General features: G+C 43.3%; 1 protein-coding gene across 5 annotated transcripts; it reads left to right on the top strand.

Moving 5' to 3' along the window:
• The first annotated feature begins 521 nt into the window (after window positions 1-521).
• Window positions 522-20,477, top strand: NFYB (nuclear transcription factor Y subunit beta). 5 transcript variants are annotated; one of them, XM_063320907.1, is made up of 7 exons: window positions 522-662; window positions 10,635-10,728; window positions 11,249-11,379; window positions 13,242-13,439; window positions 15,447-15,525; window positions 18,559-18,638; window positions 19,115-20,477. In XM_063320907.1, exons 2-7 carry the CDS (start codon window positions 10,635-10,637, stop codon window positions 19,145-19,147), a joined length of 615 nt encoding a protein of 204 aa, XP_063176977.1. In that variant the 5' UTR covers window positions 522-662; the 3' UTR covers window positions 19,148-20,477. The 5 variants fall into 5 exon arrangements, with proteins under 5 accessions (XP_063176977.1, XP_063177003.1, XP_063176984.1 ...); XM_063320933.1 differs by having other exon boundaries at window positions 590-690; XM_063320914.1 differs by lacking the exon at window positions 522-662 and adding an exon at window positions 818-2,043.
• The last annotated feature ends 7,234 nt before the right edge of the window (window positions 20,478-27,711 follow it).

Genomic DNA, 27,711 nt, shown 5'->3' with positions numbered 1-27,711 from the left:
TATGTGAGCCCTAGGGAGTCACTGGGGATCGTAATGTCTTTTCCTCTTAACTGATGAACCCAGACGCAGGTGTGGGACAGCTGAGGAACCTCTTGACTCCCTATGACAACGGTGCCTGCCCGACTGACAGCGGACCCCAGCCGCTGAGGTGATCAGGGGACAGGACAGGGGACAAGGCCCGCGGGACACAGCCCCAGGGACGCCTCTCTCCCCCCTGTTCCCCACCTCCCGGGGTTTCCTTTACCACAGCACCGGGGAAGAAGAGCTGCGCCCGGTCAGCGACACCAACAGCCCCGCACCACGCGGGGGAGAGCCGGGGGCAGGCACAGGAGCACCCCGAGAGGCGGTTTTACCTCAGCCCAGCCGCGGGGCCCCCTTCGCCCCTTAGCCCGGGAGAGGCGGGCCCGGCGACCCCCCAGGCCGAGCGTCTCCGTCCCCATAAAGGAGGCGGGCAGGGCCGGGCCAAGCCGGGCCGGGGCGGCGGCGGGAGGGAGCGCGCTGAGGGGAAGAGCCGTCGAGCGCTGGCGGGGTAGGCGGCGCGGAGGGAGGGCGGCCCGGCTGCGGGAAGCGGGGCTCCGCGCTGGGACTGGTTCCTTCGCAGCCATTTTCTGTCCAACCAAACAGCCGATTTGCGGAGGGAGCCAACCAGGGCCGCACTGGAGGTTTGTGCCTGGCTCCGGCCAATGATTGGTAACCGGTTCCACTGCAGGCTCGAATGAAATGTCCGTCTCCCTCCCCGGGCCCCGGCGCTGCCGCCGCGCCGCCGCCGCGGGGACCAGGAAGTGGGGGGCGGCAGCCGTCCCCGGGCCCCCGATCACCGGCCCCATCGCCTCTTTGTGCGACCGGAGGCGCGGGGGCCGCGCGGCCGGGGGAGCGGAGCGGGCGGGGAGGCGGCGGCGGCGGCGGCGGGGGGGGGGTCTTGGCAAGGGGCGGCGGGGCGGCTGCTCCCCCACGGTGTCCCCCTCTCTCCGCGGGGCCGGGACCGTGCACCCCCCCACCACCTCCCCCGCTACGGCTCCATTTTGTGGCCTAGGCGGGAAGGGGGAGGGAGGGAGGAGGCGGAGACGGGAGCGCGGTTGCCCTGCGGCCGTGTCCGCCGCGGGCCGGGCTGCGGCCGCCGGTGCAGGGCAGGCGGGGCGCCCGGTACACCCCCCCCACCCCACCGCCCGCTGAGGTGGCGGCGGAGCGTAAGGCCTCCCTCCGGCCGCCGCCACCCCTGGGCGGCGGTGTCCCTCCCCGCCGGTCGCGCTCGGGCTGCCTGAGGCCCCCTTCCCGCCGGCGGCATGGCGGGCGGCTTTGTGGCGGCCGCGGCTGGCCGTGCGCGGGGTGGAGGGGGGCTCCGCGCCCTTTTGTTTATGCCCGGCCGTTGCCGCAGCCCGCCGAGCCCCCTCCCCTCGCCGCGGGAGCCGGGGGGCCGGGGACCCGCCGCGCTGCTTGGCAGGGCCCCCACCACGCCCACGGCCCCTCGCCGGGCCGGGAGCCGGGCAGCGGGGCGAGGGCCGTTGTCGTTGGGACCGAAATTTCCTTGAAGGTCCGGCGGTGTTTTTGAGGGATAAGGCGTGTAGGGCGAGGCCCCGGGATGTGGTGAGAGGAGCGGGGTGAGGGTGCGGGCAGCCCGGTCCCGGCGCTTCGGGGAGGGAATAAGGGGCAGTGGCCTCCTGCAGGGGGGCTCCGGTAAAAGCCCCCTAGCCCCGGGCAGACAGAGGTGTGCGGCCTCCCCTCTCCGCAGGTGTGGGGAGCCTGCCGCCTTCAGCAGGGAAATCCCAGCCCAGGCGATTGGCGATGAAGCGGTGAATAACTGGGGACGCGTTGCCTTCTTCGATTTGTAAACACGGCGTCGTGATAGGCGAGGTGTCCCTCGAGCAGCTGCGTGCTAGGTGCAAGGAAGACTTTGAGGCTGTTTGTGTGAGTAGGAAGGTTACCCTCTCGTGCCCCCACACTGGCTGCCGTTGCATCGTTGAAGGGCACGAAGTCAGGACGTGGAGTCAATCGGCTGGCACAGCCGAGCAGCATCCACAGCTTATCCTGAAACACACATGGCAGGTAGGAAAGAGACAGGACTCTGCCGTTCTCAATGTCTACACAACTGTTGTGTGTGTTCAGCAAGTGTTCTCAGGCATACCTGTGTGTGCCAGCCACTGCTCCCTCCAGAAATTACGTACTTGGTGATCCTGAAGTGTATTCTGTAGGTTATCCACAGGTAAACATATTGGAAAGTAAAATAATAGTGTTCTAGTAATGTTTCTGCAGCTATTAAGATACCCAGGTTAAAGAAACCTTCCTACACCTCATTGTAAGTGTAATACTGCAAGTAACAGAAAATCGGTCAACTTCTAGCTTTACCAGTTTCCTCGAGGCATGACTAAAAAGACTGTTCTGCAAAGAACTATCATGTAAAAGCAACTTAGTGTGCTTGGATTGCTTTTGGGAGGGCAGAGTAATTGATAACAATGAGCCGAATGTTTTGAGGCAGTAAGGGATGTAGAAATCTGGATTTCAGCCCTTAAATGGTCTCTCTTATATGTGGTAACCTTTGCCTATCTTGCTGGTAGATGGAAATTATTGTCAATAAAAAAAATAAATAATTGCAGCTTTCTCAAAAGAAGCTCATGCAAAATGGAAGGAGCTGCTTTGGGCATTATTCACAGTCTGGCTTTAATTGGCTTGCAGGAATGGATAAATGGTGTTTATGCATAATCATTAGCATAGCGTTCCTAAACAATAAGCTTAGTGATTACTTTTTTTTTTTTGCTTTGGTTATGTGGCCTATGCCATGACAGTTGTAACGTTGAGGGAGGATCCATCTGTAATTCTCTGGGAGACCCAAGATGGTTTAATCTGAATCATTATTTATGAGGTCTGCATGAGTTGCTTGTGCTCTGCATTGAGCAGGTGATTATATATGGTCTTGGCTGCTAGCATTTACAGCTATGAAATTATATTTGAAAGAAGTCAAGAATACTGGATATTACTCTTTAGACTTTAATATTTGACAATTACAGCAGTTCAGAGTTTAATAGATAGCCTTTTATTTATGGTAATAATTATATGAAGGGAGGCAGTGTACAGAAATTGAGTGAAAAAGATTGTTCAAGATACTGTGAAGATACGAAATGTGAAATACTGTGAAACTTTTAAAGTCAGGTATCTTGTTCTGTCAACATTTAAAAAGGCTTGCAAGGCTCTTCCTCCAGTGCTTTCAGATGCACGTCTCTAATGTCACTTCACCTTAAAATTTTTCTTAGAAAGAAACTTGACATTTCAGCACTGAGTTTTGCAGTAGTACTTTAGAGAAATGCGGTATTTGGAAATCAATGTTTTAGTGACAGGATGCTCATAAAAAGCGCAAAACATGACTCTATATATACATAGTAAACAACACGTATAAATAACATTGGTAGAATAAAAATAAGTGTCCGCAAATTTTATAACTTTGACTGAAAATACTGGCCTGTCCTGAACTAGATTTGTAAATCTCTTGTCCTGTTGCTTCAGAAGAATAAGCTTCTTGGCAAACTTGACATACTACACCAACGAAGAAAGAACATAACCAACTTACAAATGTTACCAAACTTATAAAAGAAAAACGCAGGATTTATGGATTGCAACTTGAATAAGCAGTTAAGCTTAGTTTTTTACACACAGAGAAAAAGATGTTAGAAAAGTATCAAAAAGTTAACATGGAAAGGTAAGGTGGGGCTTTCAGTCAGCGTTGCAGGAGGAAGGAGGTGCTGGTGCAGTCTGTCCAGCACTGCTGCATTCTTCCAGCTTCTGCAGAAGCAACAAAGCTGCCTCCATTCCTCCGTTCATCTCGGGTTTTTTTCCCCTCCAGCTTCTCTCTTTTACTGCTAAAAAAGAGAAGGCATAGAAACTCAGTTTCTCCTGCTTGCTCCGTATCACTGATGCACTCCTCCTTGATGTAAAAAATGTATGTGGTGTTAGCCCACCCATGTATATTGCAGCTTACCATGCTTGTGAGTGGTGAGCCAGCCTCGTAAGAAGCCACCACATACTCTAGCACAGCTGAATCCACGTGGAGGGGACTTGTGGCTGGTGACATCAGGGCTTGCAAGATGAGCCTGTAAAGTTGATAATACTGGTACGTGGAGGGGGGAAGGTGGAAGTGTGAAAAGGCCCTGTTCGGATTTCATAAGGGAAAGGTTTCCTCTCTGTGGTCCAGGGGAAAGAGCCTGGTACAGCCCAGATGCTAACAAGCCTTAGTGACGCTGTCAGGTCCCCTCAGCATCAGTCAGCTTCTCCTAATGTTATTCTGCTGTGGGGGAAAATACTGAATGTGAGAGATTAGAGGAGCCTGAGATGGAGAGAGACAGTGCAGCATCTGTTTGTGTTCTAGGCACGTGCTAAGAGGTTTTAGCTTTACATTTTTGTGGATCTGCTGGAATGATGTCCTGTGAATGCATTTCCCAGTCGGTGTGTCTTGCTGCAGGAGACACTGCTTTGCTGCCAGGTGAGAATTCAGTGGGAAAATAGGTTCTCCAGAAGTCATTGAAAAATAGAAGGAAATTAAAATTGTTTTTTCAATTAAAAATATTTCTGTGTAGGAGCAGCAAGTGAGGGTGCAGAAAGCTCAAATGAAACTTCCTTGCCTCTGCTGTTATGTACGGCTTTACATCTGTTGTGATAAGGTGCGGTGCAAAATTAAATAAATCTACAATGGCTGAAGTGATTGCAACCTACAGCAGTTACTAGTTCTGTCCTGTTTCTGTGGCAGGGACATCTGTGTGGAAAGTGTACCAAGTGCTTCAGTTCATTGCATATCATTTTCTGCTGTCCTTTTTGTATGGGTAGCAGTTTTGGGAGAGAGACAGGGTGGATAAATAGCACGTAAAGTGCTTAAATCACAAGAGGCCTTTGGTTTCTCCCAAGAGAGTGGTTTTGCAAATCATTGCCAGATAACTTCCCTGTTCTGAATACAAAATCTTGTTTTCTTTGATTCTATTTTTGCCTTTTATACTGATCTAAGTTTTAGACCCTTCCTCTCCTCAGTGCTAACAGGTCTGGGCTTGCATTCTTCGTTGTTGTTTATCTGAGACATTGGTACTGCTGTCTTAAGAAAGCTCTTAAGATTAAACAGGATGCAACCTTTACTTTGAGATACTGAGCTTTTATTAATTCAGTATAGATATATTTTAGGAATAGTCTGACTTTGGGGTAGCTGACAGAAGCATGTTTTTTTTTTTTAAGCATCCTCCAGAAAATTTCCTACCAGATGTCAGTGTAAACCTGTATATTCAGTCACTTGCATTTTATCACTGACTTTCTTTGATGTCCTTGATCTTAAATGTTTCTCTTTTAACATATTTCTTAGGTTAATTTCCCTGGACCCATTATTTTTTGTATTCCTAGTAATACTTTTTTCATTAGAGATTAAAAAAACCCCAAAACAAACGAACAAACAAATGGAAAACCACCACCAGAGAACTTTGTACTGCTGCTCTATATTCAGATGCTTTTTGCAGTGTATCACTGAATATTTGAGTTGAGTGTCTGGTACTTAACTTCATTTCACTCCCTTGTTGCTGATAAAAATCAGATGATGTCCCGGTCACTTTAGAGACTGATACGTTGTCGCTCCTGTTATGCTTAGGTCTTCGTCTTGACTTAGTCAGTATGTGTATGCTTGGAGGAGCTTTGGTGTTTTCGTAGTGCTAAAGGGTAATGTACAACATTTTTATGGTTTGAGGAACCCACAACAATTTATTGCAATTTAGACAATTATTCTATCACCCGATGAACCCTCCCCACCTGGGAAGGGGAATCAGGAAAAAACAAGGAAACCTGGGGGTTGAAATATAAATAAATTTACTAGAATCAGACTAAATAATTAACAGCAGTAATACTAAAGAATCAGTATTGATCCTGATACCAATATAAAATATACAAGGGTTACACTTGGCCAACTCTATCAGCAGGAAGCTGTGCACTCCCAGCAGTGGGCAGCAAATGTGGGACACTGCGAGCACTGTGGCTTCAGGAGGAAGGGAAGGGCTCAGGGGTCCCACACTGAGGCAAGAAGTTCTCAGGATCACAGCCATCATAGGAGAGAAAAAAACCATTCCTCGGCAAACTTTCTAATTTATTTTGAATGTGATGTTCATGGTATGAAATAATCCTGTTGGCCAGCTTGGGTCAGGTGCCCAGGTCTCACTCCTCCTTGTTCTTGCACCTGGCCACCTCAAAAACACTGAGACCTTGAAACCTGCATACCATAGCTGGCTATAATGTAAATGTTTTCACAAACTCAGACACTAGAGTCTTCTAAAAATGCAGCTTTCCCTAGCATTAGAAGAGACCTTACTGAAAAATAAAATTACTGAGTGAGAAATCACTCCTTTGTTGCTCAAACGAGGACAAACACGCAGCCAAGTGCTTCTTGGAGATGTGTTCTATGCTAGATTGGACTGCTGCATTTTTAGAGTAACTTCAGGAACACTGAAAGTTTAGTTTGTTTTGTGTTTTGGGGATTTGCTTGGTTTTTTTGTTTGTTTGTTTAAAGGGGGGATTAATTAGCAACAGTGAGAGCAGTGTTTTCCCATTTTTTCAGCATTGTACTGTCTCGTATTACAGACCTTGTGCTGAGCTGACAGTCAGATATGTGGTGATTGACTTGAGTTTTGAACATCTGAAGTTAAAACCGTAATACTTCAATGTGTAACTGTGTTTGTTATGAGCTGACTAGGGCAGCAGTGGCCGTGTTTTTCATGTGTCATATTTGTGTCATCCATCAGGCTCAAATAAATACTAGTTGAGTGACTAGGTGGTACATTAATTACAGTTGCTATGTTCAGATGCTTAGATCTAGATATGAATTAAATGATAAAATTAAATCTGACTGATATTCTTCCGTCAGGCTTATTTGGATTAAGTAGTGTGTAGAGATGCCGCTCCTTTTATTACCACGAGGAGAGCCAAGCAGTGGAAGGGGCTCCCAGGGTGGCTGGGCAGGCTCCGTCTGTGGAGGTCTTCAAGATGTGGCTGTAGAAAGCCCTGAGCAACCTTCTCCGATCCTGGAGCTGACCCTGCTTTGAGCAGGGGTTGAACTAGAGACCTCCTGAGGCCCTTTCCAACCTGAATTATCCTGTGATCCTGGATTAAGGCCTGGTTATGCTACGCGTTATGCAGAAGGGTGTTAACGCTGCCTATAATCCCCTGTCCCAAGGTTGTCCAGGCAGCTAAAAATCTTTCCTGAAGTAATACCCACAGAAGTAATTTCAGTTGATGTTGAGCTGTCAGTGCCTGTCTTCTTTATCAGAGAGAGATCTGCCTTTTTCTTTTGCAAGCCTTTTCCTGTCAATTTTGCTAACCGCCGTTTTAGATTTATGATGTTGATAAGATTCCACTCAAATTCTCACTAATTGCAAAATAATACATACTGTAAATAGATATGGAAAAGAATAAAAGCAAAGATAATACCTTTAGGATGCATTAGTCTAATGTGGCCAAAACTGTCTACAGATGCACCAGATGTTTAAAAGAGATTCAAGCAGGAATTGTCTTCTGAAGGTGAGCTGGGCTAATGAAAGCAAGATGGTTTCTTAAATAATATTGCTGGATCTTGGCAATAAAGATTTAGATGAGGTAGCCTGCAGGATCGGTGCGCAGAAATCAGTGAATGAGCACGTTTCTTAAATAATATTGCTGGATCTTGGCAATAAAGATTTAGATGAGGTAGCCTGCAGGATCGGTGCGCAGAAATCAGTGAATGAGCACATCACTGCAGAATTTTGAAGAATGTTGCAATCCGGAAAGAAGGAAACATTTTAGAAGATACGTTTCAGAGAAGACTGAAAAAGGAGAGGGGAAGAAACATCAAGGCATTTAAAATAGTGCTGGGCTCAGTAAACATAATGCTTGAAGTTTGTGGAGACCCTAATTCTGAGTTAAATTCTAGTAGGGATCAGAGAGATGAAACTGAGAACAAGACTGCCAGAAAATCCGAACTTAATTTTGGAGGTAGCTTTTGTGATTTACCAGACTGCAAAATGTTAATTGCTTCGAATTGCAGACGGAAAAGAGAGACACAACTCTCTTAATGATAGATGATGTCCGTTTCGGTGATCTTGACTTGCAGGATTGTGATATCCTTGCATTGTCATTACAGTGAGCTGAGTAAGCAAACTGCAGACCTTTTGGAAAATTCAAAAGCAAAGTTAAATCTCCCAACAAAGAGTCTGCAAAACGCAGACTAAGAGAATTTATGTGAAAGTTGACACATGGAAAGCAAATGCTTAAAATGCTACCCTTCCTTTGGGCAGAGCTGCTGTGTAAGAAGTGAAACTGTTTTACAAAAGCCTATCAAAAGGGACCAGAGTGCTTTAAAAGAAGCAATCTGTGCATGTGTGTAATATTCTGTACACCAAAGAAGAGGTAGAAGGTTTTTCTTTTTTTTTTTAGCTTGAGCAGCTCCTAAGGCTATATCCAGCTGTTGTAATATTGCCTTGGTTACGTGCGCATCTGTGGCCGAGCATAGTTCCGGATGTTGCCTAAATGTTTGAAAGCAAAACCCAGCCCTGTGGCCACAGGCAAAGTGCAGCTTAGAGAGAGGTTAAATTGCTCAGATTTCGGGCTAGGTATAAAAATAGCACGAGATTGCTTCTCCCTCCCTCTCCCTCGTCAGGCTAATGCTGCTGGAAAGAAGGGAGCTGTGTGGTCTCACCGGCAATGACCACATGACCCGTTGGGTTGGAGATCGTCTTCCAAAGACACCCGGATACCTGTAGAGCTGGTGTAGGGCAAGGGGTGAATCAAGCCGGGTTCTGCCTCCCGCGGGGCTTTGTGTCTGCTTTGCCAGTAAGGCTGGCTGCTCGGGTCAGAAACAGCTGGGCTGAGAAGGATGGTAAGTGGTGGGACTGCAGGAAGCGTAGAATGAGAATTGAAGAGCTAATTTTCTAGCAAATGGGTAAATAAGCAAATGCTAACAGAGCCGTTTGATGCTAGACATAGCCAGGAAAATTTGGGGCAAAGGTGAATCTGGTGCTGTGCATCTAAACTTGTTCCAAAATACCTTTGGATTTGTGTGCCAATGTTGAAAGAGTTTGCATGTGCTAGAAACCCTTTCTACCTCTGTAATTTTTGCATTGTTTCTTCTCTCCAAGAGCAGCGTTATTAAAACACATGACCACAAAAATACAACTTTATCTGAAAAAAAAAAGGACATTTTGAAAGCATGGGAGCTAAATGTTCTGCAAAAGCTTGTTTTTAATATACTAATTTTCAAGCCACTTGCAACTGGAAAAAAATCAAGGTTGCCCAAGATCGTGAGACTTGAGTTCAAACTTACATTTGGCACTGCTAAAATAGCCCCCTTTGAAAGTGGAACTGTTGCCTGCCATGATTCTGTGTAAGTGTAAGCTGTCTACTGAGCACTTGATGATAGTGTTTAAGGAAATTCGTTATTCCTGTAAAAAGGCAAAATGTAATATGGTAACAGGTTACATGGGCTGAAGCATTTGCTGTTGCAAAAATGCACGTATATCTGAGTGTTGTGTATGGTGGCAAAATGTGAATGCAGAAGGCCGTGATGTGCTGGGTTGCTGTTTGCCTGTGGCAAGTCCTCTATAAAGGGGTGTGGACTTCCAAGGGATGTAGGAAGCACCTTCACCTCTTTCACCTCTGCAGAAGGAGGAAGCGTGATGCTTTTGATGTCCTCAAGTGGTGAGACAGCTGGCTGCCGAGGGGCCTCTGGGCCACCACCTCAGTTCAGAGCAGCACTGTGAGACCTCTTTATTTGCTCGCAAAGTAGATTTTCTAGCAAACGTTGAGCAAATGGCTGATGATGATCTCAGTAGTTTTGCCCACCTTGGAAGGGGAAGGCAGGAAGGGTCAGGCTTTTCCCAGACTCCAGCTGAAACATGGTCAGTGCCTCCCGGGACAAAGGCTCCTAGCCAAGGGGGAAAGTCTTGGCTCTTCTGGCTTTTCTCTTCCTCTTGGCAGTCAAATTACCTATTAAACTGTGACCCAGTTTCTGAAGTCTCAAGGAGAAGACTTCTTGTTGACCACCACATAAGAACGTTCTGAGAAGAGCGCTGAAGGATGCCCAGGGAAGTGAGGTGGGACAGAAGCAGGGAAAGCAAAGGAAAATGTGATTTAGAAGACACCTAGAAGTGACAGATGCCTCAAGGAGGATGAGGATGCAGAGCTGGTTCTGAGCTCTGGCTAGGAATAGTTTGTCAGTGGGGTTGACAAAAGCTGTTTGGGTGAAGGGTAATGGTGAGTGAAGGGTGTGCTCTGTGTTATAATTGTAGGTGAAGTGTTCAGTGAGCAGAGGGCTGGCATTAGGTTTTGAGGGTTGTTCAGGGAAACAGATGCCTTGACATGTTCTGGTCAGACTGTCATGGGAACCACACAGGGTTGTTACATGTGTGCTGCATGAGCCAAATGTTTCTGTGCTTCTGGTTGAATTTTTGCGGAAGCTTCACAAAACAGTTTCGCTATTTCCACTGTGAGTAAAGCTCAGTAAGGAGAGAAAGTATACTGTTCTCAAATGGCAACATATTTATACATGATAGAAATAGGTCTCATAGTTCTAAGTTGATTAAAGTGCTGTTTTTCAGCAATAGCTGTGCTTACAGTGTAACAAACATACCTGAAAAGTTTCATTCTTCTGGTTGTAGATGGATGGTGATAGCTCCACAACGGATGCTTCTCAGTTAGGAATTGCTGGAGATTACATTGGTGGCAGTCACTACGTGATACAGCCTCACGATGGTAAGACATGTAACAGTAAATACTACTATTTCTCTGTGTCTCTGTCTGTGCGTGTGTATGTATATATATATATGTATATCCTTCCAGTTCTTGTATAGTTCTCTGCTATCTTCTGTCAAGCTAAGAATTTACAATTGTTTGTATTCATAATGTCTCACTGTATAAAGCGTTTTTGCTGCAGTCTGAAGGTGGAGGTTGGATTTTTCAATGTTGACACCGAGTCCTTTGGGGTGATGACAAAATAGTGGATGTTCTAGGAAACAATTTTTATTTTGACATGACGTTAAGAATGTTTGGTGTTCAGCAGCCACATACATTTTTGTGCATAGTATGATAAAGATAATATCTAACACACATAAAGGTAGCCTGGTGTTACAGCTATTTTAAAAATTATTTCTACAATGTTAATACACTGTGATTTCAAAGGTCTTCATCCTTCAGTGTAAGATTTTAAACTAACTTAATTATTGCCTGCTGTCTGTCACATACAATTTCTGTTAACTTTTCTTTATTTCATTAGACACAGAGGACAGCATGAATGATCACGAAGATACAAATGGCTCAAAAGAGAGTTTTAGAGAACAAGATATATATCTTCCAATTGCAAATGTGTCGAGGATAATGAAAAATGCCATACCGCAAACAGGAAAGGTAATACCTTTGGTAGAGAAAGTGTGTTAATGAGTTTTATTCCTTCCTCTGAGTGAACTTGAGCTGGTAGAACAATGTATTTTTCCAAATGATCCTGGTTTATTGGCACAAAGCCTTATAAAATAAAAGAGGAGAAAAAAATTGAGCAGGAGGTGATTGAGACCAAGTCCATTTTTCTTAGGTTTCTGAAAGCTTTTAGTAACTGCCATAATTAGAGTATCCAGAACAGTGCTTTTCATAGAGCTTTCAAGAGCTTCCTTTTTCTAAGATGTGTTCTCTGGAATTCTCTTAATGGGTTGGACTTGGTGACAGCCTCCTATCAGTAAGAATATTTTCTATGCAGTTCTCTCTAACAAAATTTAATCTGCTTTTATTGAGGTGTATAAAATTTGTATTAAGTGAACCATTTTGGATGAAGCAAAAATCCAGTCTTCATCCTGAATGAAAGAGAATCGTTAGTCTTCCGTCACCTGAATCTTTACGTATCCAAATGCTAAAATGACCTAAGAAATCTGCCTTATACCATGTAGCAGATAAGGCCAGATATTGAAAGACTTACTTTATTTCTTACTTCTAAGAATAGACTTTTTAATCCATTCTGCTGAGCTGGTGATTGTATAAGCATTTGACCATTCCACCTGTTTATCTTAAACCGTTGCAGGGCTCCTCTTACTTGCTGTTTCTCTATTGTATTCCAGTGCAATTCCTGCCCCAGTAACATTTCTTCTAGCTAAAGCTGATTTCTTTTTTTTTTTTTTTTTTTTTTGTCCTTCTTTTGAGATCACTCTAAATAGAAGCAAGACATAATTTACTTGCATCTGCTTGTACTTTCATAGTGTTCAGGGCTTTCTGGAGATCTGGGTGTTACATTTATATCTTTGCTGTGAAAATCTCTTCACTAGTCCATATTGTCATAAATTTTTAGAGATCAAGATGAGATTTTTCTCAAGAATTTAGCATATGGGATGTCGAGCTATCTTGAAAAATCAGGGAGGTTTTTGTGAAAAACTGCAAGGGAAGCTGCTGGCTGATGAGTACTTCTCAAAATCTCACCCTATGCGTCTGAAAATATCAGAGGAACTAGTGAAGATGCTACATACAGTTAGTGCCTCATTATTTTTTTAAAATACAAACAGATTATTCCCATGTGAAGAAATGAGAATCTTAATTATTATAATCTTTCAGTTGGTTCCTGTCAAGATTCCCAAATAATCATGAGTTGTTATTGCTGTTATTTTAAGTCATGTAAATTACTTTTTGTCCAGCTGAAAGCCATAATAGAATTTATTTATTTAATTCTTGCCAGGGGCATATGTTTCTTCATTTGAATTCTCATTTGAAAAATTATACCAGAATATTAAAGCATTAGAGAGCCTTGCTGCTAGGCATAGATTCCAGTCCCTGAATCTGGTCAGGGTGAAAATACTTGTCATTGCTGAGTCTGTGGGAATGTACCGCAATGGGGTCGGGACTGCTGGGTTTATTAAAAGGAGGACTGAAGCGGGCTGCGACTGTTGTAATGAACAGGTTTAAAGAGAAAGTGTAGGTAAGCAAAGTAAGCAATATTGAAATGCATCTATATGTAAAAGCTTGTACAGAACATAGTTATGACTTCAGGAGATCCTGACAATTGGCTGTGCTGCTTGAAACAGTAGAACTTTGGTTAAAATTGTGTTGCAGCTGTGCTTACATAGAGCAGCGATGACATCCAGTGGTTCCCTCACATACAGGTGTTGCCTAAATGGGTATTATCCTCAGGTTTTGGAATGTTTCCTTTACTATTGAGTGTATTCTTTTGGGTTTTTTTAATTTTATTTTAGTCCTCTTGAATAATGATTTTATGATACTTTTTTCCTTACTAGATCGCTAAGGACGCAAAGGAATGCGTGCAAGAGTGTGTAAGTGAATTCATCAGCTTTATAACGTCAGAAGCAAGTGAGAGGTGTCACCAAGAGAAAAGAAAGACCATCAATGGAGAGGATATTCTCTTTGCCATGTCTACCTTGGGGTTTGATAGCTATGTTGAACCTTTGAAGTTATACCTCCAAAAATTCAGAGAGGTCGGTATACGCTTCAGTATTTCCTCATTTATTTAACCTGGTCGTGTTTATCCTTAGCTCCCTGTCATTGTAATTGTATAATGGATAACTTGCACAATATCTTACAGCTATTGTCAGGGGCTAATGTAATGTTTAAAAGCATTCCAGAGGATATCAAGAGAAAAAGGAGTAAGTAAGAATTTTGATTAGACTTGCTGATTCAAAGTAGTTAAAGCTTTCAACTGAATAAATTCTCTAATATATTGCTGGTAGTAAATAACTCTGTTTTTCAAAGGTGCTTATTAAGAATACTTAATTCGATCTTTGGGTTCAATCAATAAAACTGTACTAGACTGCATCCTCTGAGGAACTAGCCTAATGCCTATTGTTTGTCTGGGCTTCAGATCTATAAAAGAAAAAGTTCTTTTTCTCATGTCAGAATAATGATTCACATGGAAGGCTATCTTCTTCAATGTTTGGGGTTTTTTTAATCTGTTTTTTAGCCTGTCTCTCAGTTTGCTTTTGATACATAGTACGTGCTAGGTACGTGATCCAACTCTAGCAGAAAGTGACTTTTTTTTCTTCTTTTTTCCTTTCAGCATTTTCAACTTTATGAAAAAATAATTTTCTGCTTGGGTTTTTTGTTCTTGTTCCCCATTTCCCCGCCTCCTGTCTGGAGGTGGAAGAGAATTATGTTTGCTTGCTGCTTTGCTTTGGTGTTCTTCTACCTCAGAATACCACATTTAACCAAACAAATCAAAGGTATTTTAATCCAGTGACCTTTCTTCCTTGTAGTCCTGAATGAAGAAGTTGTTCAGGGTTTATTTAAATGTGGATCCCTCTGTTGGTATGGCTGCTTGGTTTTACTGCCATGAGTGAAGCAGATGTGTCTAAATTGGTAGTGATGTAGATAGAGACGCTTTGTTTGTTTCTGTTGACTTTCTTTTGTTCTGTAAACCCTAAGGTTTTTTGTTTGTTTTTTTTTTTTTTTTAATCAATGGGGGTCAGACTTGCTAGTAATATTTAATTTGCTGATAGCACGTCAAGCTTCACCTTCCCAGAAGGTCATATGCTGTGATAACTGAGTTACAGGAGGTGTAATTTAAAAGTATACTGCTGTGTGCCATTCCTTTCCAGTGCTGTGTAGCAGTTGCACGTGCTCGATGTGCTTTAATTAAAAATGCAAGTAGCGCCTAACTAGTTTCAGTACTTCTGGAGAAGTCTGAAGTGGGTCTATGCTACTTTCTTTCTGAAGTGACCATTTTTGCAGATATATATGCTGTGGTACCAGAGTGGTGGGGTTGTATTTTAATTGGATGGATGGGATGATTTTGCTCATCAGTTTTAAACCTCCATTCCAGCTAGTTCTGTCTTCAGGGTAGTTTATGTAGTCAAATACTTCTGTTTTGGAGCTTAGTATTTATTCTCCATCAAACAGTTGCAGAGAATACTTTTTATACCTGTATTATTTTCTTAGATGTAATAGCATAGAGCATCAAACTTCATACTTGTAAAACTGCATGCAGATGTCTGGGAGCCTTGGCTTTCTGTGCTGATATCCTTTCTGGCTGTAGTCCTTGATGTGGGGAAAAAGAAATCCAGTATCTTCGTTTTAAATGTCAACTCGTAGTTGTATGATGATGGCACTTGCGTGTGGTTGGTAAGCAAATGTTGCACATTCTCGGTAGTTCTGAGATTCTGTGATTTCTTGTAAATGAATTTAACTCCTTCTGGATTACTGCAGATCTTTGACTTTCTAGAGAAGGTGAAAGCCCTTCTTAAACTACACAATCCTAGTTTGCAGAGTTTTTGTTTCTGAGGAGTATGGATAAGATGAAAAACACCCTTCATGTATTCTTGTACTATGACCATTCTTAAATCTAATAGAGTTTTACAGGTCTTGGATTTCAAACTCCAGCTGCTGCACAGTGACTCTTCTGCAAGTTCCAAACGTTGGCTAGAGTGCCTGGGGTCTTGAAACAATCTCAAGCCAACTGTACTCTTAATATATTTCTCCCCCCTCTCCAGGCAATGAAAGGAGAAAAGGGAATTGCAACAGTTACAACTGGAGACGGTCTAAGTGAGGAGCTCACAGAGGAAGCATTTAGTAAGTAATACTTTCTAACTTATTATATTATTATTGTGGCTTTTCTAAAAACAGGCCTTCTTTTAGCCATCAGAACTCTTACTTGAGGAGTACGTCCTGGACTGGCCACATGTTACATCTGTGATCCATTGAGATTTTAATTTGAGATGTCTGGAGTATGACCTGTGCTCAGATGAACTTCTCCCAGTCAGTAGAATTTATGGTCAGAATGAAGTAATTTAGTGATAAACGATGACACTCCAGTAATAGCTAATGTCAACTGTGGAAGACTTTTAAATGCGTACATTAGTGCCAGTATTTTTTTTCTACACTTGAACACAGATTGTAATGAAAGGTGCAAACTTTTTTTTTTCTTTTTTTCCCCCCAGTAGCTACATATTTAGGCCCCATTCGTTCTACTTGCAAGACTGTTGGGGAAAAAGTAAAATAATCTCCACTTGATGACTTGAGGAGCTCGTCTTTGAGAAATGAGCCAGAGAAGACATCATATAATTCTAAAACACTTAGTATTTCTTATATTCAAAAGAATGGACAGCTTGTCAACTAAAAGGTGTAGGGCAAGGAGTATTCACTGTAGTTTTTATTCCTTATACTGTGAATTAAAGCCTGACTTTGTGTTGGTTTTGTTGACACTTGATTCTTGCGTGTAGTCTTCACCTTGGCTTTTAAACAGTATGGGCTGGTAATCTTGAAGCTGATACAAGAATTAGGAGGCGTAGCTCTAGTCATACCTACTGATGAGACTTATTTTTTCAAGTATCTGATAAATCTTCTGTTCAAAATCACTGATAAACTACTGAACTAGGAAAAATTCAAAGCCTGAGGACTGAAATTACCTGTTCAGGGCCTGAAACACCCTTTACTCCCAGTATGATGACTTTGGCTATTTAAAACAGTACAGACTCTTCAGGTCTCTCCTAGCCTGGAAGATAAGCTCATAAAACTGGCTGGAAATTAAGAATCTAAACATTGCAACGGACTTACAGAAAGCTTTATTTTATTTTTTTTTTACTATGACTATTTTAATTTTATAATTAAGGATTAGGCAATGCAAATAGTAAACTCTGATCTGTACTCACTCATATATAATAGCTTTGGTTCAGAAGTGGTAAGACACTAGCACAACTGTAGGCCCAACTTACTTACCTTGGGTATGTTGCTAATGGTTTCTAGTTTGCAACTGTTTGGAGTCTGTCCAGCTTGGAAGCTTGCCAAATCAATATATAGAAATTGTTCTAAAGGCTTTCTTTTGTATATATTCTGATGTGCACTTCAACATTTAAACTGCAGCTCAAGAGCTGAGGGAGAACATATAGTTGGGAACTTGTGATTGTGTCTGCATCCAGCGTGTTGGTTTGAATGGGCAAAGGGGCAAATCCACAGAGTTTCTCCTCTGGATGCTCATGCTCTGCTTAGCTTGAGTACAGTGCCCACCAGAAAATGGAAACCAGAAAAAAGGAATCCCCTTACATCTGTGGATCCTCCGTCCCCTTCACAAATTTTATATGGTCCCTGTTAAATGGCAGAAGGCTGAAGATGTGCTCCTAGCCACTGGTTCAGATATCTCAATCCCAGGAGCCTCAGTGTGCTCTATGAAATAAGCCATAATTTGCTGTGATTTGAAAAGAGCAACTTTGGAAGCAAATATTAAGTCTTGGCAGGATGCAAAGGAGATGTTGCAGTACTAGTAGAAGAAGGAAAAATCTTTTTCTGTAAAATAACCTATCATGTCAAGTGCTGCAGGTATTTCTATCTATAGGGACAGCTATAGGTCTCTTCGGAACGATGGTCTTGCTGTAGCAGTAATGGCTGAGCTACTGTGGCATAGCCCTCAGCTCTTTGGCTTTGCCTAATGCCAGGGCTGGGTCAGAGGCTCGGCATTAAACTGTGTTGGATGTGGAACATGTGCATCGAAGAGCAGTAAAACTCTGGACCTGCCAGAGCCACTTCGCACTGTGATCTTAATGCACCTCTTAACTTGCAACTTAAGCATTTGAAAATTAGTACAATGAAGGTGGTGGTGGGGGAAATACAACCAAAAACCCCCAAGCATCAGCTTTCAAATGAAAGCTTTTGGGATTATACTGTGTTTTCAGAATTTTTTTTATGGATTATACATTTTATTTATACATAGTGACAGCCATAGTTCAGAAAGATGAAAGCCCCGTTGTTTATCTCCTGGCAGGGAATGTTACACTACAGTGACTTAACTTACAATTTAAAAGAGTTTTGCTGCTTTGCTTCCAAGTAGCAGTTGTAACGTATCCACTCTGAATGTCACAGAGCTCAACGTACACAGTATCGTAAAGGTTTATCTTAAAGCATCACTCTTTGTGTTTTCTCTCTAAATCTGAGTAGTGCTTTTTACTCCATTCCTTGGCCTCCTCTTTCCTCTATGAAATTCAGGGCTCTTGTGCAGGGCCCTGAAGGAGAGGCAGAAGTCACCCAGTGTCATGTCAGGTCTTTGGCTCCCTGTCAATGCCTTTGTCTCTGGCAGTGCCTCTGTTTGTCATTGCCTGTCTCTGTTCATCTCCGCCACCTTCCACAGGGCTTCCACATTACGGAGTTGCTGATGGGTCCTCTTTTATAAAGCAGCTCAAATGTTTTCATTGACTTCCTCATGCACGCTTATGTCTAAACAAAACAAAACAAACTCTGAATTGTCCAGGTTTCTTGGGATATTGAATGTTGGAGGTTGCTTTTTTCAGTGGTCCGCTCCATTTGCCAGTGTACTGCTCTCTGTTCTGCTTCAGATATGTACAGGAGAAGAACAAGGTGCAGTCTTACTGTTAGATTATCTGATGCAAAATTAAGTTGAATTTTGCTTCTTAATGGGAATAAATTTTGCTTATTTGTGACACTAACAACTGTGTCTATATGCAGTGTAGGGTGGTAGCTGTCAGGAGAGGAATAGCTCCACAGTCCTGGGGCAGACCATGATTAAAGGTTATTTAATGGTGACAGACACATCAAACAATGCTCTGTGTATCCTGCAGTTCCCGTCTAACTTTCTTAAAATGCTCTTTTTTTCAGCTAACCAGTTGCCAGCAGGCTTAATAACTACAGATGGCCAACAGCAGAATGTTATGGTCTATACAACATCATATCAACAGGTACTGTATCCCATCCCCTACTCTCCCTTCTGCTGCTGAGATTCAAACACCAATTCAGCTGCTTTGTTGTGAAACATGAGAATTAATTTTATTTAGTCCTTTACTGGTGGCTGTTGTGACATTCCACCACTGTCACAATTCAAGGCTGCCAGCTGTGATGGCAGTTTCAGAATCATAGAATCATAGAATGGTTCAGGTTGGAAGGGACCTTAAAGATCACCTAGTTCCAACCCCCCTGCCATGGGCAGGGACACCTCCCACTAGACCAGGTTACTCAAAGCCCCATCCAGCCTGGCCTTGAACACTTCCAGGGACGGGGCATCCACAACTTCCCTGGGAAACCTGTTCCAGTGCCTCACCACCCTCACAGTAAGGAATTTCTTCCCAATATCTAATCTAAATCTCCCCTTTTTCAGTTTAAAACTGGTACCCCCAAAGGTGTATTTGAATCTGAGCTTGCATTTTTCTTTCTCTAGATCTCTGGTGTTCAACAAATTCAGTTCTCATGATTCGGAGAAAACTTTGGATTTGGGAACACGAGATGGAAGCTCTGCAACTCTAACAAAGAGGCAGTTTTAATGACTGGTGAAGAGATTTATCTCTTTGTATATTAAATAGCTGTAATGTAGCTACCTGAAGCTTGACTAATTGAGGTGTGAGTTCTGACTCAAATCTTTTTCATGATGATTTTAAAAAAAATTGGATTTTAAAGGTATTAAAGTATTTTTGTTTTGTACAAGAGTTTGTTGCTCTGTATAACTCCTGTATGCATTGTATATTGCAATTTATTACTGTCAGAGATTTGTAGACAGTTTCTTATTTTCATATTGAATCATGTTACTTTTGTAATTCAGGTAAACAGCTGGGTTAATTCATGTTTACCCTTTGAATAAAATTGTAAGGGTAAAGTTCATTTTTTGAATGCAAGTTGCCTTTATTATGAAGATTGAGTTGGTCTTGGTTACGTAACTTGTCTTGCATGACAACCTCAACTAACTTTACATGTCAGCATATTTATTGAAACTTTGAAAGGGACGTTTTCCTCATGGAACTAGCAGCTCAAAAGCATTGCTACAACTGTTTTTTAATGTAACTTCAAAATTAAAAGTTAATCAAAAACAACTAATGCTCTTCTACATCTAGAGACTTAGCTTATCAATAGTGTTGACAAAAACACTGATGTGCGCGATGCAGGTCTTCATTTCATTTTTTTTTCAGTTGCATTAATTCTCCTTAGACATAACTTTGATATATTTAAGGTAGTCTTTGTGCTACTGAAATTACTCTTCATTTTTATGTATGGTTTTTAGAATCCAAAACTTCGAAATTTGAGGGTAGTGAAGGGGGGTGGGGGATTTTTATAGTCCTTGTGGCAAAAGATCTCATTTTAACTTTTTACTGAAACGTTTTAAGGTTCCTCGTGTGACTGTGGAAACTCAACTGTGTTAGCGACTTTCTGTGTACAGGGCTGTGCGTGTGTGTGCGTGTGTGCGCGCGCATGAGTGACTGAAACTTGAACAAGGGACAGAGATCTGAAATGGAAGACAGACTGCTAGTTTGCTGTCTCTTCCCTGGTTTGGCAATAAACACTACCTAGATAATGTAGTTCTGTCTATTTAGTGAGCTGTTCTTAGTAACGTTAGCCGTTTCTTTAAAAACGGGGTGGGTGATTTTGTTAGATGCAATGTCTTAGCCTGCTAGGGTCGGGGTGGTGGTTTTAGGAATCTATCTTATGCAGACTGAATTTTGGGACCTTTGATATTTTTCCTGTTTGCAGTGGACTGAAATGTATTATAATAATTATCTTTCCACAGACCTGTCATTAATTTAAGAAAACCACACCTTGAATCTGTTGCCATATAATTTCTTGCTGGTTTTGTCTGTCTCTTTTTTTTTTTTTTTTTTTTAAAAAAAAAAAGTAACTTTTTAATATTGGGGGAACTAAGACATCCCAGAAGCCTGAAAGGGCCAGTTCTTTGCTAAACAAAAACTTTGTGTGTGCAGATTTGAACAGTGTTTCTTAGAAATCAGCGTCATGCTGGCAGAGCCACCGGAGGCCGTCCAGTGTCTTCTGTGGCGATCTGGGCGGGTGTTCTGGGTTTTGTGGCAGCCTGTCAATCTTCAGCAGCTATGACTGAACAAACGGAGTTTTTCATTAAAATGTACAAATGAGTAACACAACCCCTACATGAGCCCCTTCTGTTTGTATTCCATTTATTTCAGGCTGTTGTACCCTGTTCTTGCTGGTCCCAGTTTTGTGATGGAAAAAGCTGTGATCACAGCTAAGGAGAAGCTCGGAGAGATTTGGCAGTTGGGGGCTGAGGTCATCCCTCACACATACTTGAAACCAGCTACGTTTTTCAGTCTGCCATCTCTTGTGTGAGTTTAGGTTAAAGTGTTTTGAGTTTGTGGTTTATACACCATCATGTGCATGAAGGAGCTGATACTGCTTTGTTTTTTCTTTTTCTTTCTTCTCCTCCTCACCCCCGCAAAGGTCCAGGGATAAAACTGCAACCAACTTGCTCGTTTGCTTCCTGAAAATACACGTGTAGAAGTAATAGTACAACGCTTCATTTGGTCCCTCTCTGAAACCATTCACCTAATAAAGTTTGCAGGGTACTGTAGTGCTGGTAGAACAAATGTGGTCTGAGGAAATACTTGCCTAATTTATATTAGTAGTAGCACAATCACCATGGAGTCTTTATTTTTGTTTAACAACCGATACGTGTTCTCACCTTTCTAAGTACTCAAAGTTTGAAAGTAGCTTAGACCCAAACCAAGAGCGACCTGCTCCTGCTGTATCCCACCTGCTTCTACAAAACTGCTGTCTTTGGTTCTCTGAAGGTTTTGGTTGAACCAACATAAACCCAAATTGAGCTTGAGCTCCAGACAGCTGTGGCAGCCTTTGCTAAAGCGTAGAGAAAGGCGGCTTGAAATAGCAGTGATGTTCAAAGATCTTTTTTTCCAAGCACAGTGACTTTTTTAGGTGTCTTCCCATGACAAGCAAATTTTACTACGCTAATTTTTTTAATTAATTTCTGTGTGACATGATCCTTCTCATCTTTCTTTATAGAGTGCTCATGGTGTCTTTAGAAGCACGGAAACACTGTTATCTCTAGTCAAAATGCAGTTATGAGGGAGGCAAATTTAGATGGCGTTCTTCTACATCCCATTGTCATTACAGGCTTAACGGGAGCTGAGGTTCTGCCTTTACCAGTCTTGCTGATTTACTATTTTATTTATTCCTCTGTTCTGATCTCTCCTGACATTAAAATATGTGGCTGGATGGTGCAGCCAGAACACAGCAGGAGTCTTGGCGTGAGGCGATACATCATAAATATGTACTGACCCATGCTTATCTGCCTGTAGCTAAAAATCAGCCTGAACTATGTGGCCTATACTTTTAAGAGCCATTTTCCTTGAACTGCAGCCTGGATACTCTGTGCATCACAGCAGATGATTAGTAGATGGTCCCTATTGCAGAGTTTCAAGATGATTCTCATTAACATGTTATAATCATATATAGGTGATTTCTCTCTTGCCTTTGGCAGGGGGGGAAGCATATGGGCAGCTGCTCACACACGGAGATTCGTCGGTGCAAAGCAACACGGAGAGCCAACGGCTACTATTTTCCCCAGCACTTTGCTGTCATGATAAGAGCTGGCAGCAGCCTTGTTTATAGCTATAAAATTCTGCATTTGAATGTGATTAATGTTCTAGTTTAGTTAAGTCACATAGACTTGCTGCTTCATTTATATTTGCAGTGATACGACAACTTGCTGCAATTGCATTCCCAAGTGGTGCAGGCTAGACTTCTTTTTCAGTTTTGATTTGTAAAAAGTAGAAGAAAGGAAATTTTCAGTTAAATTTGAAGTCAATTTTCTTACATTTATAGATTAAAAAAACCGCCCTGTATGTTGATTCTAAAATGAATAATGCCATAGGGAGACTATATCTTATAAAGGGCGCAAGCAGTCCTATACGAAGAATTTAAATATTGATAATGTGGTTACTCGTATATTTCCCTTTCAAATCAGTTTGGTGAAGAGAGCAGTGGTGGAAGGACACCTTTTGGCTGTGGTATGGATTAAGGCACGTACTTGGTTGAAAACACAGACCCATTTCTCCTCTTTGAAAATAAGAGATGTTGTTTTGGCATAATCATTCACGCTTCCACCCTTTGAAAGGCTGAAAAGATTATACTTAAGCAACTGACTATTGATCTGTTTACCTATTGATCTGTGAAATTGGCACGATAATGGACTGCAATGTCACCTCTGACCCTCCGTACATAAAAATTTAATGGAAAGCTCTCTAGAAACTCAGTGTCGGTTCAGCTTTTGCTGACATCCAAGGCCAAATGCTCTTGGGAGTGAGGGCAGTTTGCTCCCATGCGCAATGTCTTCCAAATTGGTGCCAGCTGCACCACGTTTATTAAATTACAGTCCCCAACTATGGCTGCCGAGCCAGGGAGAGAGGCCAGGCAGCACGCAGCTGCTCAGAGGGAATCGGCTACACTGGTTTAGGAAATCTTCCAGGCAAATGGCCAGGCTCATTTCCTGGAATATCTTATTGCAGCGCACTGGGCCAGAGGATCCATTTATCAGGAGCGATGGCACCTGATTTGCTTTTGTATGAAAGAAAACTATTGAGGGTTTAAATCTGCTGGGCAGAGGAGCATCCTTCAGGCTGCTAATCTCATCCCTCTGTGCCTAGTACTTGACCTGGCCCAGCCCGTACAGTCTTGGGGACGGCAGCTGACTTTTAGGACAGGGCTGCCTGAAAAGGTTTGGGTTCTGGCTAACAAACCACAGTAACGCACGGCTGAGTGCTCACCCCCAGAAGATGCATGGACGACAGCGTGTTGCAAACCAAGTTTTATCAGCGATTTCCTCCCCGTCAGAATCAACCCAGGTTTTTTGGTCCTGTTGAGGGCGCAGACCACTCTTCTCCAGAAATCACTGGGCGCAGCGTGAGTCCTCCCCTGCCACCGGGGCAGCAGTGACTAAAGCACTTTCCTGCTGCTCCCTAAACTTGTTGTCATTGTGTGTCTTCTCTGTGCACAATACGAGAACAAAAAAAGGGGTTGTTTCCAACTCAAAGCGGTTCCCCGCCCTGCCTCAGTGCACAGCTCTCCCCAAACTGGGGGTAGGGCACGGACCTTGCCACTGGTTGTAGCTTGCCCAGGGACTACAGCAGAAAACTAATTTCTTAAATGTATTTGCTTCAGGTGTGTCTTTAGCATGGCAGAAACAAGAGGCAAAACTACAGAAGACCCTTTTTTAAATCAAAAAAGTAATTTTGTAAATAAGGGCAGGGAATCTGTTTGAAATGACGCAACTGCTATGGTGAGAGCATCTCCCACCCAAAAGGACACAGGATAAGGGACAGCGAATAAAAGCAACTTCCAACTGCACACCTCAGACTCACTGGTCAGATATAAATGTGCTGTCACTTGAAATACAACTACAGCTAGAAAGCCATCACCCCTTTATGCAGCAGCAAATTAGGAGGAGTTTATACTATTTTTCCTCCTCTCTGCACCCTTTACGAAGACAAATAGTTGGCCCCATCAGAGCTTACATCCCACCACTGGTGAGAAGCGCGTGGCACAGATGAAGGACTGGGGGATGCCCAGGTTTGTTTCTGCAGCGTCCCAACTCCTTGGCCCTGGCCATGAAATCCAAACCCTCCCAGATGCCCGAGTTCCCCGTGTAACTGTAACACACTGGGAGAAGCAATCTGGTGAGCAGCAAGCTGGAGCCAGCCCGTAGCAAAAGCTTAAGCACTGAGGGAGAAGGGAAAGGATCTGAAATCTCACCTCCAGCCAGCCGGAGAGCATTTCTGCTACGAGGAAATGGGCTCTGTCACTTCGGGATGAGAACGTGGAGACTGCAGGGCCTGGGGAGCGCTGTATCAGAGGACAAGTCCGCTCCTACTCCAAAGCCAGCAGCCGCAGCTGCATTTTACAAGCCAAGCAGCTGAAACTCACCCAAAGTGTGTCTTGAGTGACTGCACTGACATCAAGTTCTGGACCCACCAGAAAAAAGAAATACTGACAATAACTGGCCATTTTGTGTTGTCTGGCTTGACAGCTCCCACGTTGCTTCAGATGGTCTCGGCAGCACCTTTCTACAGCAACTTCACCTTCCTAACCTTCTCCTAGCAGCGCAAATACAGGAAACGGATCTCAGTAACTAACCTTTGAATAACAGCTACATAAGCGGTCTGCATTTATACTAAAACGTTTATGCTGTAACATAACTAGGTGACACTTCATTAGATTGAAATTTCAAGTCTTTTTTTTTTTTCCAAGACAGTCATTTCAGAGCGCTGCTCCCAGGCTCTGAACATTTTCCTTCTGGAACAGACAAGCGTATAAAGTCAACGTATTTTAAAAGTCTTCTCCCTGCTCAGGCGAAGTGCAACAAAGAAATAATTACATAGCTGCTACTGAAGAGAAAAGAATTGGGGTACTTCTTAATACTGATCAAAGTTATGTGCTACTACTTGTACCTAATAACTTGTTAAAGGAGAATTATCAGCACTGCGTATGAGAGAGAGGTGGTTATCCTAAAAGGCAGTTAAGAGTCCCTGGCAAAAAAACCATTTGAATGAGAAGATGCAAACAAAACCAGTGATGACGCAACCAAACCAGAGAACTGGTGGTTTTGAACCTCCTCAGATGGCCTATACCCAGGGTGCCTCTTTTAAGAATCACTTGGAAATAACTCTGTATTGATAACTTCCACGTGTGGATAACGGTATTCTGTAATTTCATCAGATACAGAAATAACTCTGAACACTACAGACTATTTGGGACACGCTGAAATGCTTTGTCTCTTTTTTCTCTTTGAAGATACCATATCCCAGCCTAAAATTTCATTTTAAAGAGCTGCTGTACCAACTTAGCAATTGTCATATATTGAAAACAGATGCTTGTGAGAGGCAGGAACCCCCTCAATAAAACAATGACAGCAAACTAAGCCCAGCCCCAGTTTGGTAATTTTATTTTTTTTTTTTTTTGTTATTGGCAGGGCTATAAGTTGAATCAGTAATATGAAGGACTTCAGGCTTTTGAAGGATTTTGGAAATAGACCAAGATGTGACTTACCACCTTTGCAGATGCCAGATTTTCATGATGTAACGTCAGGCACATATGGACGAAGTCAGACAAACGGCCCCACTAGTCCAGAAATCTCTTGGGCCTTCCTCCCATCCCAGCCCTCCTCTTCCCTCCCCCTCTCCCACCCAGGCAGCCCAGCCCCTCCCTTTCTTTTCCTCTGCCGCTTCTGCCCCTTTGCTGAGCTGGTGAGCCCAGCAGAGCAAACTCACACCGTCTCGTATCATCTGGAATTAAACTGGGTGCCTAAAACACATCAGCATCCCCCTCTGGAAGGCACAAGTCTCCCGTTATCCGTTCTGTTTCTCTGCCCAGCAATTCCCACTTCTGTCAATAGCAGCATGACCAAGTGATCGCTTTTGCGCTTGGCCGGGGGCTCTGCGGGCAAGGAAAGCCAGGGAGAAGGGGGCAGAGGGGCTGTGCCTCCAGCCCCAAGCCCCACAGTCCTGGGCAACCCGCGCTGTTCGCAGCCAGGGCTCCCCCCAACCTGCACTGGGGGCTGATACTTGCCAGAGACTGTTTGTAAGGGGGTTCAACCACCGCCCCTTGGCTTGCAGAAGACAGGAGGATTCAGCCTCACGGACCCTGCCATGTCGCTTGTCCTCAGGCCAGGCAACTCCTGGGCTGGGTTTGCGATTTTGTGTAGAGGCCACAGCAGGGGGCTGCAGGTGCAGCAGAGAAATTCTCTGGCTGATACTTTAATCATTCATTCAATCTGGGATCTAGCGGCGCGCCCTACCCTACCTCTCCCTGGAGGAAGCATCTGAGGGGCGGTATCCTAAAAGACTCATTCACGGAGCAAGAGGATCCATTTCAAATTCATCTTACTGCTACTTTCAACTTAACTTCTGGACGTTCTAATAAAAGGGATCTCCACTTAGCTTCAGATCAATGGAAAACACACCAAAATGAAGCTTTCACAACTGCTAGCAGGAGGAGGAACACACCAACTGCTCACACAATGCCAGCAGCCAGTGCTCCACCCCTGCCCTGGGAACCTGGAAGTGCTTCAGTGACAAAACTGGAAGCCATAGAATAAAAGCCCTGGCCTTTAGCTCACTAGAAAATGCTATAAAAACACACCAGGAAACAGCTAGTGCTATAAAGAAAAAAAAAAAATATAAGTTTTGAATTGTTTTTAAGATAAATTCGTACAACAAATTCAGATCTGCCTCAAAGTGAAAATAACTCCTAATCTAAGAATCTTACTGAGAGAAAGAAAAAAAGCACAAGGGAATTCTTCACTGTTTAAGTTTTCCCATTTGTTTTCCACTAATGCAAGGATCACAAATAATTGAAAATAAGACAAGAGCAGTTATTCTATTTTAATACCTAGAAACACAAGGAAGGGATCAATTTGGAGCAGGCTGCTTTTAGCGGTTTCTTATGTGAAGTCTGTTAAAAAGGTCTGGAAACAACACCGTAGACCTTTCAGTTCACTCGCTACGCTCTGCTCCCCTGCTTCTAGAAACATTTATTACTTGGAATCAGTATGGTTAGAGTTGGAAGGGACCTTAAAGATCGTCTAGTTCCAACCCCCCTGCCATGGGGGGGGACACCTCCCACTAGACCAGGTTGCTCAAAGCCCCATCCAGCCTGGCCTTGAACACTTCCAGGGATGGGGCACCCACAGCTTCTCTGGGCAACCTGTTCCAGTGCCTCACCACCCTCACAGTAAACAATTTTTTCCTAATGTCTAACCTAAATCTCCCCTCTTTTTCAGTTTAAAACCGTTACCCCTTGTCCTATTGCTACACCTATTTCCCCAGGTGTTCCCCATAGTCAACTGCCATAAAAATTTAGCAGCTTGCCCCAAGACTGTGATGTTTGGAGCAGAGTTGGACATGCACGCAATTTGTATCCTTACTAGAAGCCTTCTGAGCATCTTAAGTGCTCACTTGCATCCCATCTTTTTCGCAAACTGTAACAAAGCAATACCAAACTCTTTGT

The sequence above is a fragment of the Chroicocephalus ridibundus genome, chromosome 1, assembly GCF_963924245.1.
Source record: "Chroicocephalus ridibundus chromosome 1, bChrRid1.1, whole genome shotgun sequence".
Classification (NCBI taxonomy): Eukaryota; Metazoa; Chordata; class Aves; order Charadriiformes; family Laridae; genus Chroicocephalus; species Chroicocephalus ridibundus.
The sequence above is the reverse complement of the archived record's forward strand: the minus strand, read 5'-3'. Positions and strand labels throughout refer to the sequence as shown.

Excerpts from the sequence above, each read along its gene's own strand:
- NFYB (XM_063320897.1), top strand. Across the intron at positions 11,380-13,241 it reads CCATACCGCAAACAGGAAAG|ATCGCTAAGGACGCAAAGGA; the intron begins GTAATACCTTTG and ends TTTCCTTACTAG. Across the intron at positions 15,526-18,558 it reads GCTCACAGAGGAAGCATTTA|CTAACCAGTTGCCAGCAGGC; the intron begins GTAAGTAATACT and ends TCTTTTTTTCAG.